This window comes from Panthera tigris, chromosome D1 (assembly GCF_018350195.1).
Source record: "Panthera tigris isolate Pti1 chromosome D1, P.tigris_Pti1_mat1.1, whole genome shotgun sequence".
NCBI classification, from domain to species: Eukaryota; Metazoa; Chordata; class Mammalia; order Carnivora; family Felidae; genus Panthera; species Panthera tigris.
In genome coordinates, this window is record NC_056669.1 from 66,847,033 (window position 1) to 66,860,816 (window position 13,784).

Genomic DNA, 13,784 nt, shown 5'->3' on the forward strand with positions numbered 1-13,784 from the left:
GCCAGGAACCCCAACCATCTGTTTAAATTACATCTTTATCGTGTAACCTTGGACAAATTAAAAACTCACTTAATCCCATAAGATTGCTGTAAAGATTGTTAACATACAAGCATCTAGTAAGATAAAATAGGTGCTTAATATTATCTGACAAAACCTGGGCTAGACATACTTAATCTTGCTGCCTTAGGTTAGGTAAGGTCCTACGGACTAGAAGGCTATTGAGTTGTCAGAGAATAAAAACCTAGACTAGAAGTGAGTGTGGCGGGGCGCCTGAGTGGCTCAGGTGGTTAAGTGTCTGACTCTTAATTTCAGCTCAGGTCATGATCTCACAATTCATGAGTTTGAGCCCCGCTTCATGATCTGTGCTGACAGCAAAGAGCCTACTTGGGATTCTCTGTCTCCCTCTTTCTCTCAAAAATAAATAAACATTTAAAAAAATAAATACAAGTGAGGGTGGAAGTGAAGTTTAAATGGGACATGGTTGGATATGACAGAGAACTAATATATGCTGTACACCTATTCCTATCATCTACTGTTAGGAATTTTAGATACATACTCATTTGATCGTATTAACAACCCTCAAATAAGGTGTACTTTTACACATGAGAAAACTGTGGTGTGGGAAGGCTCAAACTGCCCAATATTAAATAGCTAATTAAGCAGTGGAGCAAGTCCTCCAACCTAGTCATGCTGCCACATTCTGCTTTAGTGAGGGGAGGTACTTCTACTCCCCAAAATGTGAACTCAGTTTGAGTAAGTGAGATTAAATAAAATAATGGCTACCCATATAACAGGAACACAAAATATTTAACACTGAGCTAGTGACCTGTACATGTGAGGTGATATGAGAAGAGAGCCTATGGAAAGTCAGAACTCTTTCAAAGAATTCTAAAAATAAATTGATAGGGGTTTCAAGTCTAATCATTAGTAAGTGATTAGTAAAACCTCATTAGTCTACAGTATATGTAATTTACAATACTCTATATAGGAACCGAGAAACAATAAAAATATCTGAAAGCATTCCTCATTCTTCCTCCCCTCTCCAATATTTCAGCTTGGATAAAAGCTGTGACATCATTTAGTGACTTCTGCCTCATGAATTCTGGGTAACAGAATAATTAAGCCAAAAACACAAAGGGTAACTAACGTTCAGTACACATGCAGATATACAAATATGAGCCACCATACCCTATTCCGTTTTTTGTTGATTCACCAACATTTTCCTTTACTGAGAATTTTACTTTAGTAAGGCCTTTTGCTGGGTAACGGAGACAGTGCTGAATAAGACCTTACAGGAACTCAGTCCAGTAACAATGGGAATCACGAGGCCACCAAGTAGTTCCCAGTAGAGACAGACACAAAAACCAGGACCAAAAGAGAAAGATAACAGAGAATCAAAGTACCAAAGATAAGTTAAGTCAAAGTATTGAAAAGCAAGTAAGAGTTTGTCAGGAAGCAAGGGGAAGGAATATTGAGACCTGAAAGCATGAGACAGTGTGATGTGTTTAGGAAACGGCAAGAAGTTCCATGTGACTGGAGGGCTGCATGGTAGGCAGGACCAGAAAGATTCGTAGTGATTAGATCCTAAAGAGATAAATTATGCTAAGAAACTGGGATTTTATCTTGTGGATCAACATCTTCCACAGTTAGGACCATGAAACTCTTGAAATTACAATGTGAAGAAGAAATACCAACAATAAATACACACTGAAAGCTTCTGATTCTTTAGCTTTCCTAAAATCTAAAGTATAAAAAATATGAAACATTTTATTTAAAACCCCAAAATACCAGAGATGAAGTAAATCATCTTTTATTTTCATCTTATACTTGGTTATCAAGAGACATGCAAAACCCTCTAATTTTAATGAGAACAGTGTTTTTGTGTCTTTTTATCACATATCCGCTTAATATTAGGTGTAATGTTGCTAAGTCGAATCCGCATATGAGGTGCGGCATCAAGTCTTTTCCTGTATTTTGTTTTTGTTGCAGCATAATATGAAAATCCTGTTTCACACAGGTGCATTGTAGCAAAAGGAAGAAGTACACGAACTGCACGCCTTGCAATGCTTGGGTACTCTTGAATTAGGCTACTCCAAAAATCATTTAGTGAAAGTTCGCTGAAATTTTGTTTCACTTGAGAATCAGATGTTAAATCAATCAGGCTCTCATAGTCCCGTGCTACTAATGAAGCTGGTTTAACAGTTACTGTAAATGGATTTCTAACCCAAGTGTTATTGTCATTTGTTACAGGAAAGTATTTTAACAGAGTAGAGCGCAAACCCCTTAGGTGCTGCACAATGGCACTACAAATATCTTTATCAACTGTAGAATTAATTTCGGTCAAAAAGTCACTGAGAGTAGGAAAACAATCAAAGTTTTCTTCTTCTACGGATGAAGCCCAAAATTCCAATTTTCTTAGCAATGATGACATTTTATCAAATACTGTAAAAACTGTCACATTTTTTCCTTGCATTGATAGATTTACCTCATTTAATTTAGTAAAAATATCTGCAAGATATGCAAGTCTTAGCAGCCAAGATGAATTTGTTAAACAATCAGACAGTCGAAAAGCAGAATCCATGAAAACCAATAGTTCACGACGGAGCTCAAAAAGTCTTACAAGAACTTTACCTCGGGAAAGCCACCTCACCTCTGTATTCAGAAGAAGTGCTGTGTGCTGGGCACCCATTTCCTCACATAAAATTTTTAGTAGCCTAGATTGATGTGGTCGAGCTTTAATGTAATTGATGATCTGTACTGCCTGATCTAGCACATTTTTCAGAGATGTAGGCATTATTTTAACTGCTAGTGCATGTCTATATAATAGGCAGTGACTACTGGTGCTTTCGGGAGCCACATATTTTATCAAGGTGACAGCCTCAGCAATTTTCCCGTCCATTGCCCTAGAAGCATCACTACAAACATCAACACATTTTTCCCATTCAATTTCATGTTTCTGCATAAAACTGTTGATGCAGTTGAAAATTTCTTCACCAGTAGCATTACTTTGCAAAGATTCACATAAGAGTAGGTCTTCCTCAATAGATTTATTAAACCTGTAACGAACAAAAACAAGCAGCACAGCAAGTCCTGAAACATCAGCTGATTCATCTAGTTGCAGTGAAAACCCATCACAAATTTTCAGTCTACAAACAAGCTCTTCTTCAATGTCAGCAGCAAGATCTTTAATTCGACGTGCAACAGTACTATTTGATAGTTGTACTGCATCTATTTTTTTACTATATTGTTCATCAAACATCCGCATCACGACATCTTTAGCACAAGGCTTGATGAGTAATTCTCCAATAGTATGAGCCTCTCCACTCAGGGCTATATGGTAACTTACATTGTATGATGCCTCTGTAGCACTTTCATTATCTGTATTGACAATTTTAGGTGTTGGGGGTTTATTATTTTCAGGTGAATCAAGATGTTGCTTGAAAAAGCTTATGTCTTTGTCTTTATATGCAGCATGTTTAGTTTCCAAATGTCTTCGAAGCTTACTAGGGGCCAAAGAACTATTTGATAAAATTTTCTTACATAACACACACTGAGCATGAGGTGCATCTCTATTTCCAAAGTAAGTAAATCCAAAAGACAAGTAACTTTCATCATATTTTCTTCTTTTTGGTTTCTTACTAAATGTTGTTATTTTGTTGGAATTGGACATAAATTTGACCCTGGAAAGCTCACCTTCTGATTTTTTAGAAACTGAAGGCTGCAATTGTTCATCCTCACTTTGTAATATTCCAACCTTTTGATCATTTGATTCAGACACAATTTGATAACAAAAAGATTCTACTTCTTGTTTAAGACTTCCTTGTTTCAGCAAGAGATCCATAGGTAACGTGTTTGTGGCACAAAACATGGTTAGTTTAGAATAAACATTGAGTATCACAAATATGTTGAAATTATATGACAGGATACATAGAAGATGAGCAATCATCAAAGAGATGATACAGAGCAATACATCAGTTAATTTGTAAATGCTGCCTATGCATCAACGCGCAGATGGAACATCACACGTTCGTGTATCAGGTGATCTCTCATGCGACTTCCTGCTGCTCTCAGGTTTGGCACACCTTTTCTTAAAGGTAGATTATCACATAAAAATAAAGCTATAGAAATGAGTTTAGTATTCTTAAACTTATATTTTAAAATAAACTATAAAGAAAAATTGTTAGCATTGATCTTTTTCTCAGAACACTTATTAACTTAGAGAATATTAATGTTCTATAAAATATAATGTGGGAACCAGTGGGCTGAGAAATAATGAAGAGCTGATAAGTGTGTTTTTAAGGAAGGGACCTTGAAGAATATGTCCCATGGCAGGGGTTGGCAAACTTTTTCTGTAAAGAGCAATCTAGTAAATATTTTTGACTTTACAGGCCATATAGTCTCTGTTTCAACTACTCAACTCTATAGTTGCAGCATGGCAGCAGACGCAGACAATACTAACAGAACGGATATGGCTGCGTTCCAATAAACCTCTATTACAAAAACAGCTTGGGCCATAATTTACCAACCCTTTCTCATGGCAAATAGTGTCTTGGAATCCCTTTTAACTTTCTGATGCCTACTGCCATTACATATTTTCACTGTTGATACTATTATACATATGAAGCCTCCTACCAGGGCTAGCAACAATTGTGATGAGCTGTATTAAAAATACACACAGTTCAAAGTTTTGCAAAACACAGAATTCTGTATCCTAAATACTGTGCTAACAATGAAAAATAAACTGATGACCAAAAGTTACCTACTATTTCTCTGGAATCAAAATCACATAAATATTTATATTATCCAAATTAAGACCCATTCAAAGTAATGTACATTTTACTGAGTACTCTGCATTCCATTATGCTATAGGTGAAGATTTAACCAGGATCTAAAGAAAACATAAACTCTGATTTTAATAGGTTTATTCCTCATATAATTTTAATAGGTTTATTTCTCATATAATTTTTAAAAGCATAATTAGAAGGGAGAGTAATGCAAACTTTAAGACCTCTGAAGAAGACTACTAACTTTGCAAGTTAAGGAAAACATATTCAGTGTCTATCCAAATATATCTGCTTTTGATTTAAACTTCATGATTTGGCTACAGAGTAAGCTTTGAATTCTTATGTTACATCCTAAAGCAAAAATGGTTCTCCTATTAACAGCTAGATGGTAAGATACCTGAAATGAGTAGTACTCCCTTCTGCAATCACACTCTCCACCTTGGCAGCTTGAAATGCAGACTCTTCAAAAGAATAAAATTAAGGGATGGGGTGGAAAGGGAGTAACCAAAAGCCTAGAATGAGAAAAATTAAAATTAGACACTGCAAAAGCAGAACTAACTACAAACCTCTAAGAAGACCTTTCATTACAATTTATTTTAGACCCAGGCAGTGCAAGAGATTCTTCACTGCAATGCAGTGAACTGAAATAGATGATGGCTAGCATAGTAAAAATGCTAGTATCTTTGTTTCATTTAATACCCTCGTTATTTCATCGTTTTGAGACAGTCTCCCAACCACTGACTTCATAGAAACACATGTAAAAAACTTTCAAAAACGAAACCTAACTTTTAAAAGTACAGCCACATTTTAATGTCTCTAAAACTAAACATTAAAAGTTATCTAAAATAGAATCATACAGGGAAGTGTTATTTGAAACATGCATTTTTGCTACAACCACTTTTGTCCCCTAACCAAGCTCCTAACTTAGGTTATTAACGTTTAGTGAGTGATCATTTTTTATTATGCTTGAAACTGCTAGATCCCTCATACAGATTATTTAATCCTCAAAACAAACTTGAGAGTCAGGGACTATCAACAACCCCACTTTAGAGATGAACTAACAGACACAGAGAAGTTAAGTCATCTGCTAACTTAACACATCTTGCAAATGAAGAACTAAGAGCAGAACCCAAAAGGTTGGGACTGCAGAGCTCATGAGCCTAACCATTCCTTGTGTGTACCTTGTATTCTATTTTCCCAAGCACTAACGGGCAACAGAGGGAAATGGATTACAATGGATTACGACTGCCAGAAAGTCGAGGGTCTCAAAGTGCAGCAACAGAAAACCCTACTCTTATCATTGGGAGCAAAAGAGCAATAGATTCTCGTTTCTACAATCCCGATTTGAAGTTAGCAACAGAGAACTTCGTGGAGCTGCTGGTTAGGATTAGGATCCCTCACCATTGGTACCAGAGGACACAACGGAGTAGGAAGCTTTGTTTTCCTAAGTAAGGCCTCAACCCCACCTCTTTTAGAGGTGCTTCCCGAATCTCTCGAGGACAAAGAGTCTGGACTCCCTAGAGAGTAAAGTTTCTATTCCATTCCCCGAAAAGGCTGGCAGGGCGGGGGCGGGTGAGAAACCCGGTTCTTTTGTCTCTTCTGAGTTAACTGACAGGTAATACCATCCATTCACCAACCAACCCCCCCTCCCCCGCCTCAGGCGGTTCCAGCTGTGAACAATACCCTCAGGCGCAGGAGGGCCAGGTTAAGAGCGCAGTCCACTCAGAAAGCCTGAGCAAAGGTGGGTGCGGTCACCCCTTCCTGCACCTTTTAAGCGGCCACCTCGATGTGCTGCCCAGGCCAGCTATCCCTCCTTGTCACAGGTGCAGGCTGCCAGCAGACCGCCACATCTGGGGACTCGCCCACCCTCGCCTCCAGAACTCTTCTCTCGCGTTCCCGGGAAGTCTCCTCAGCACCCAACACTGTCTCTCTACGTCACCTCCATCAGTGATGGAGACCGGTCTTCGCTGCGGCTGGGCTGCAGAGCAGCGCCGCGGTCCCCAGCTGAGCCTGCGGCCGCCATTTTACACAGCTCAAGGCAGCGGCCATTTCAGAGCGCACCGCTCAGCCGCCGTGGCGGCTCTGGTCCTCACCTTCACCGAGGCCTGAACGGGGTCAAGAGCCAGTCGTCGCGGACTGGAAGGGGGAGGAAGGGAGGAAGGAATGAAAAACAAAACAGAGGGAAGGATTCGGGGACAGGGAGATGCTCTCAGCTCAGGGATATCGCCTATGCCACCTCCATAGAGATCCAGTTCGCGGCTGGCGCGGTCGCTCCTCTGAAGATAAATTTAGCACTCTGGAGCACCCGAACTTACAGTCTCCACGAGCGGCTCCGCCGCCGCCCAATCAGCTCCAGAGCTGCTCCCCGCCACCAATCCGCGCTGAGCAGCAGGGCGGGACCAAAGCAAAGGAGCAAGCTCGGTTGAGGCGCGACCCAGCTGCTGCCGCCGCCGCGTTGGACCGGGGCGATGGGAAGCTTCGGCTGGTGCTAGACGTGAAGCGATTGTTTTCAAACTTCCCTGGGCTCCAGATAGTCCGGGGGCTTGTTTAGAATGCAGGTTCCTGGGTGCTGCCTGACAAAGTCGGTGGTCCTGTGGGGCTGCACATGACTCTTGGAATCTGCATGCTCCCAAGCTCTGGCGTGGTGCCCAGGCGGCGGTGATTTGTGTGGTTCGCAGTTACCCTAAGGAGCGCTCAGAGCCTGGCTGCGGCTGCTTTCACGACCTCTTTGTTCCCCGAGCCGCACCCCAGGCTCAGGTTACGCAACCGCCTCCTCTTTCTCTTGTTTTCCCAAAGGAGTGGGGGCACAACACCCCTTCCTTTTCTCGCCCCTCCCGACGCTGCTGTGCCAGGGGCTCGTGGGGGCTCGGTCGGGAGCTGAGCCTCCCGCTAGAGGTCTCGAGTGACCCCAGACGCAGTGCGGGCCGCCGTGTAGGGATAGCGGCCTCTCCGCTGTGTCACAGGAAGAGTCCGCTCGCTCCGTCTTGGCACCTCTCACAAGTGGCACCCTCCCCGAGGGGAACACCCGGCCGCCTGCACCGGCTGGCCGGCCCTCTGGAATACTCCGTTGGCTAGCTGCCGCATTCGGGTGCTTTAAGCGTGGTTCTCTCCCACGCCCCTCCCGCCTATTAAAAACAGCCCAGCAGAGGGTACCGGCTGGGTATTTCCCCTTTGGCGGTCCGTCGCGGAGACCAGGAGTCGGTTTTTCCAAACTGTTTCCTTAAAATATATACACGTCTAGGGATAGTTTGTTAAAGTACCAGTAGAACTAAACAGTAGGTCCCATTGTTTGTAATATTTCAGCCTTTCGAGGTCCCGTGGAAATAGCTAAATGGACGCTGGATCGTGTTTTCAGGCACTGCACCAATGACAAAATTCCCATCTTGTGGTCAAAAACAAGGGCAGCTTCTGTTTTTCTTAAAAATGCTTCCTACATATGTGAACAGATCTCTTAGGCGTAGAAAGAAGCCTACCCTGCCGGTAGCCAAGATATCCAACCAGCCTGATGGGGCAGGGCCCGGGTGGTGGACGGATCGGGACTGCATGGCGGCCCACTGACAGTGAAGGTTCTTGTACTCCTGCTTTTATGTAACGTGGCCTTAGCGTTGGTCAGGGCAGCTCCCCTACCAATGAAAGTATCTGGGGATTTGTCGGTTGGGGAATTGCCCATGACAGACCCCCCCAGGAAAAGAACCATTGGGGAAAGAAAGAAGATTCCGCAGGGAAATTATGCGGCCCTACGTCCAGCCCTTGCCACTCTCCTCTACCTAAAGGAAGGATAGCTCCATATATTTCCCACCCAAGGAGGGAGACAAATGGGTTCAAAGTCCCAACTCAGCAACAAAGGAATTTATCTATGGATACAAGTTACTCTAACCCCTAGGCCCACTTGGCCACCAGGAGGCATTCCAGATGATAACTGGACCTGGTGGGTTAAGGTACAGAATGGTTCATTAATTCCTAGGTGTATATGTCTCTGGGAGCGCATAAGGCGTGGGTTCCCAGGGCCCTCTTGGCTCCCTCCCGGCACCCCAGACCAAAGTGAATACTTTTGTTCCTTGTACGCAAATGGTTCAAAGGAACAATTAAGAAGTCATGTTCTTATAAACATTCCACTTGAGGTGTTGAGAGCTAGATGACCTTGAAAGGGCAGGAGGGAATGTTACAAGAAAATAACTATGTTGTTCCTTAATGGGTGATTATACAAAGAAACATTTTTAGAATTAGGTAATGCCGAGAAACGTAGATAACACACGCTACAAGAAAATTGCTAATGAATGTAATGCCACACTTGCCACAATAAAGCGGCCAGTCTAACACACTGCTGTTGTCTGTGTCCATTTTGTTGTTGTTATTTTTCGCTGACGCCATTCATCCTTCGGGAACCCCTAGACCTGCTGGGGCTGGACCTTGGCACTACCCCTTGACACAATTTTCAGGAGGCCTGCATAAATGATTTCCTTGGAATGTTCATAGAAGACAACATTTGGTCCTAAATATTTTTAAGCTAATTCAACATCTTCAGATCTTTGCCCTATAGTAAGTAGGCTATCCATATGTCTTAATTATTTAAAACAAATTTTCCCTGTGAAATCAAATCATCAAAATTTTAGGTTTCATTTGAACTTGACCACAAAGGTGGGAATCATTTTTGGGAAGGGGACGATGCAGTTTTACTTGAAGAGCAAAGAATTTCTTTTCTTCATTGCAAGAGTTGTCTAGCTTGATAATAACATTGGAATGATATCCCATATTTTCATAGATTTTATATTTCACAATAAACTATTACATATAAGCTCCCAATTTACTCTTCACACATCTGGTTTGCATCTTTATGAATTGAGAAAATCTGAAACATTTGGTTAATGGGAGAAATAGTGTTTAAACAAGTTCAGCTGAAGTCTAGGACTTCACCTACATCTTAAACATCTGAAGAGTCTGATAATCAAGGACTTGAAACATAAGAACTTATACTGTAATTGCTTAGTCAATAAATTATTAGGTAATGTTGGCTGATGAGACAGATTAGAAAATATATAGACAATGTAGAATTCAGACCAATAATGACAATAGCTAACATTTATTGAGTATGTAGTAGAATCCAGGGGCTATTCTACACACTTTTTAAGGCGTTAACTCATTTATTCTTCACAACAACCCTATCAGATGATTGTTCCTATTTTAAAGATAAAGAAATTGAGCAGTTTGGTAATAACTGCCTAAGTTCCCAAAGCTAATTGGTGGCAGAGCTTAGGTTAGGTTCTGGTTGTGGGAATTACAAGCCAGGTGGGTCTAGATGGTGTATGTGTATGTGTGTGCACATGCACTTGCAAACTCGTATTAGACAGATAACTATGTAAATAAGATTATATTAATACATGGGGTATGTAGGTAGAGACTTATCATTAAAAAAGGAACTCTGTGTGTTACGGGGGCTCAAGTAAAATCATCACTGGAAGCAGTGACAAGAATTTCAACTGATCACCCAAATTTGCAGCCTCAGTTGCTGTAAGAGGTCTAAGATAGCAATTCTGTTCACATTGGTTGCATGAGTTAATTTGCATTGCAGTTAGGTTGGCCAGAAGCATGTGATGAGACAGGGAGCTCTGGAGCCAGTATTGTAGTTCAGAGTGTCCCCCCCATCCCAACCCTTTATACTCCTCTGTGCCGGGAGCTGATCCATCCAGGCTTCCTGATGGCACAGCCTGGGTGGTTGGTGGAAGGGCAACACACAGCGACCCTCCGAATGGAAGCTACTGGTATCCCTTCTGTTACTCATCATGGCCATCCCCATGGTCCAATTGGCACTGATGATTCAAGATAAACCCATGGGGGCAAACTCGGGGATATTTTCTGGGGATGACCCCCAGGACAAAAAAGAAACCTTATATCCAGCAGGTGCCACCCCTGCCTGCCTGTCCTCTACCTAAAGGAAGGATAGCCCCATATATTTCCCAGCCAAGGAGGGGGACAAATGGGTTCAAAATCCCCTCTCTGGCAACAAAGGAATGTATCCATGGATACAAGTTACTCCAGCCCCTAGGCCCACTTGGCCCCCAGGAGGCATTCCAGATGATAATTGGACCTGGTGGGTTAAGGTGTAGAATGGTTCATTAGTTCCTAGGTATACATCATCTCTCTGGGAGCGCATAAGGCATGGGTTCCCAGGGCCCTCTTGGCTCCCTCCCGGCACCCCAGACCAAAGCAAATACTTTTGTTCCTTGTACCGCAAATGGTTCAAAGGAACAATTAAGAAGTCATGTCCCTGTGAACGTTCCACTTGAGGTGTTGAGAGCCAGATGACCTTTCATGAAAATAGCAACACAAATACTTTATAAACTATAAGTAAGCATAGATACATAATGAAAGTAGTATGAAGAAATTAATCAATAAGCAAAGGGCAGGAGGGAACATTACAAAGAAATAACCAAGATGTTCCTTAATGGGTGATTACACAAAGGAACATTTTTAGAATTAGGTAATGCTGAGAAACATAGATGACACAAGCTACAAGGAAATTGCTAACAAATATAATGCCACGTTTGCCCCAATAAAGCGGCCAGTCTAACACACTGTTGTCTGTGTCCATTTGTTATTTTTGCCGATGCCGTTCATCCTTCAGGAACCCCTGGACCTGCTGGAGCTGGACTCTGGCACCTCTGTTTTTCAGTATACGTGGGCTGGCCTGGGAAGACTACAGCTGAGGCAGGCCCTGAGTGAGCTGACAGCTGGGGGGCCATTTGCTGATCTTGCACCTGCCCTTGAGCAGGACAGCAAGTCCTTTCTTGAAAAAGGATCTGAGTGGCTCATCTCCATGTCTTGAAGAGCAGAGGTTATACACAGCATGTAACCTTTAACATAAATATGATAAATCAGTATAGTTTTCATTACTTTTGTGAAAGTTCACATTATCATGGTGTTGTGTATTTTGTCAACTTAAAAAAAATTTTTTTTAATGTTTATTTATTTTTGAGAGAGAGAGAGAGGCAGAATGCGAGTGGGTTGGGGCAAAGAGAGATGGAGGCACAGAATCTGAAGCAGGCTCCAGGCTCCGAGCTGTCAGCACAGAGCCCGATGCAGGACTTGAACTCACGAGCCATGAGATCATGACCTGAGCTGAAGTTGGACGCTCAACCGACTGAGCTACCCAGGCACCCCTATATTTTGTCAACTTTTGAGATGTATGAAATACTTAAGTGTTTTGTGACCACGTGTATGAGATTGAATTATTGGTATTAGATTTACAAGAGTTACATAAGTGCTTATAAAGATTTCATTGGCTGAATGTTGGATATATTTCTTTTTTAAATTTTTAAAATTTGGGTTTTTTAAAAAAAGTTTATTTACTTTATTTTGAGAGAGAGAGAGAGAGAGAGCATGTGCAAGTTAGGGAAGGACAGAGAGAGGGAGAGAGAGAGAATCCCAAGCGGGCTCTGCACTGTAAGGGTGGAGTCCCATGCAGGCTTGAACCCACGAACCATGAGATCATGACCTGAGCTGAAGCCAAGAGTCGGAAGCTCAACTGACTGAGCCACCCAGGAGCCCCCAGAAAATAGCTAAGAAAAGCTGACTATTTGAATATGCAAATTATGTTACATGTTTAGGAGGCATGGAGTCTGTTAAGCTTGTGAATTAATTAAATCATAGAGCATAAGTGAAAGTGATTGCCCATATTTTTATGCTAAGATTAGGAGATTATAAATAGACTAACAACATTTATAAATTGAGTTTAAAGGCTTAAGAAATACGAGTTTGCAATTTTAACATATTGTGCCTATTGATAAACTCATCATGCCAATTATCAATTTATTGGTTATTGCTTTTATTCACTCCTAGGACTTTCTCTATCCACTCCATGTTCAATGATTCTCAAAATATAACACTTACATAACTGACTTCCCACTTGAACCTCAGTTCCAGATTTTCAAGTCTGTAGACTTTCTCTTTGAATATATACCAACAGCTCAGATTAAGCATATTTAAAACTTTACAAATTCTCTCTAATAATACTTGTACTCATTTATGTTAAAGATTTTATTATTCTTTTAATATTCCAATACATAACCTCATTTATGTTAAAGATTTTATTATTCTTTTAATATTCCAAGCAAACTTGGAGTCAATAGTCAGTCTTGACTAAACTTTATATTCCATATATAAAGGCATCAAGTTGTTACTTTTTTCAAATGTTGCTTAGGTTCATTCCCTTACCTCTATGGCTCTTGCATGTTCTCTAGACCAGCCTCAAGAAATGTTTCTTCTAAATTATTGCTACAGTCTTGCTGGCTTCCAGTCTCTTTCCATTTAATTGGCTTTGTAAACCAATCTTCCATATTTTAATATCTCAGTGACTCACTAATTCTTTTATGTTATAGAATCATAAAACTTTAGAGCTAAAGAAAATCTTTAGAAAATATTACAATGCAATCAACCCCCCTTTCCCTTAGTTTTATAAAAGAGAAGAATCAATCCCAGACCTATCACATGATTTTGATGTCACATGCCCCACTGGTATGGGGCATGTCTTAGAATTCCTTTTTATCTTCCATTGTATTAGACATAAACTGTTCATTTGGCAGATACACTGTTAAATATTGGTTGATATGTAAATTTAGCCATTTTTATTCTCTGTTAAAAATTCTCTTTCTCTTGCAATGATAGATATCTAACCCATAAGCAAAAAAGTTAATTTTTTGGCTCACATTACTAAAAAGCCCATTGGTACAGGTATGGATGAGTTCAATGGCCCAAATGATGTTGTTAGAGCTCTGTTTGAGTCTGTCTTTATAGGCCCTCTCTGAATGGTAGTGTAATTAATTGCCTTTGGCATCCCTAAACTTATGATGAAAGAGAGCATCTTCCCTAATAGCACAGGGAGAAAGGTTTCCAGAAAGATCTTTCCTTCTGTTTGTGTTATGTCCTTCCCTTCAAGGGAAGGAGTACTTAAGTGGTCAACTTGGGACACATATCTCCTTGAATTTTGAGAACATAAGTTTACTC

General features: G+C 41.1%; 1 protein-coding gene across 2 annotated transcripts; it reads right to left on the bottom strand.

Moving 5' to 3' along the window:
* Positions 1 to 1,794: 1,794 nt before the first annotated feature.
* On the bottom strand, positions 1,795 to 7,830 carry ZBED5 (zinc finger BED-type containing 5). Of its 2 annotated transcripts, none has more exons than XM_007083223.3 (3): positions 6,878 to 7,830; positions 5,182 to 5,296; positions 1,795 to 4,087 (listed from the first exon to the last, which is right to left on the bottom strand). In XM_007083223.3, exon 3 carries the CDS (start codon positions 3,944 to 3,946, stop codon positions 1,862 to 1,864), a length of 2,085 nt encoding a protein of 694 aa, XP_007083285.1. In that variant the 5' UTR covers positions 3,947 to 4,087; positions 5,182 to 5,296; positions 6,878 to 7,830; the 3' UTR covers positions 1,795 to 1,861. The 2 variants fall into 2 exon arrangements, with proteins under 2 accessions (XP_007083285.1, XP_007083286.1); XM_007083224.3 differs by having other exon boundaries at positions 1,795 to 4,118.
* Positions 7,831 to 13,784: the final 5,954 nt, after the last annotated feature.

Excerpts from the sequence above, each read along its gene's own strand:
- ZBED5 (XM_007083223.3), bottom strand. The coding sequence starts at position 3,946 with ATGATTGCTCATCTTCTATGTATCCTGTCATATAATTTCAACATATTT.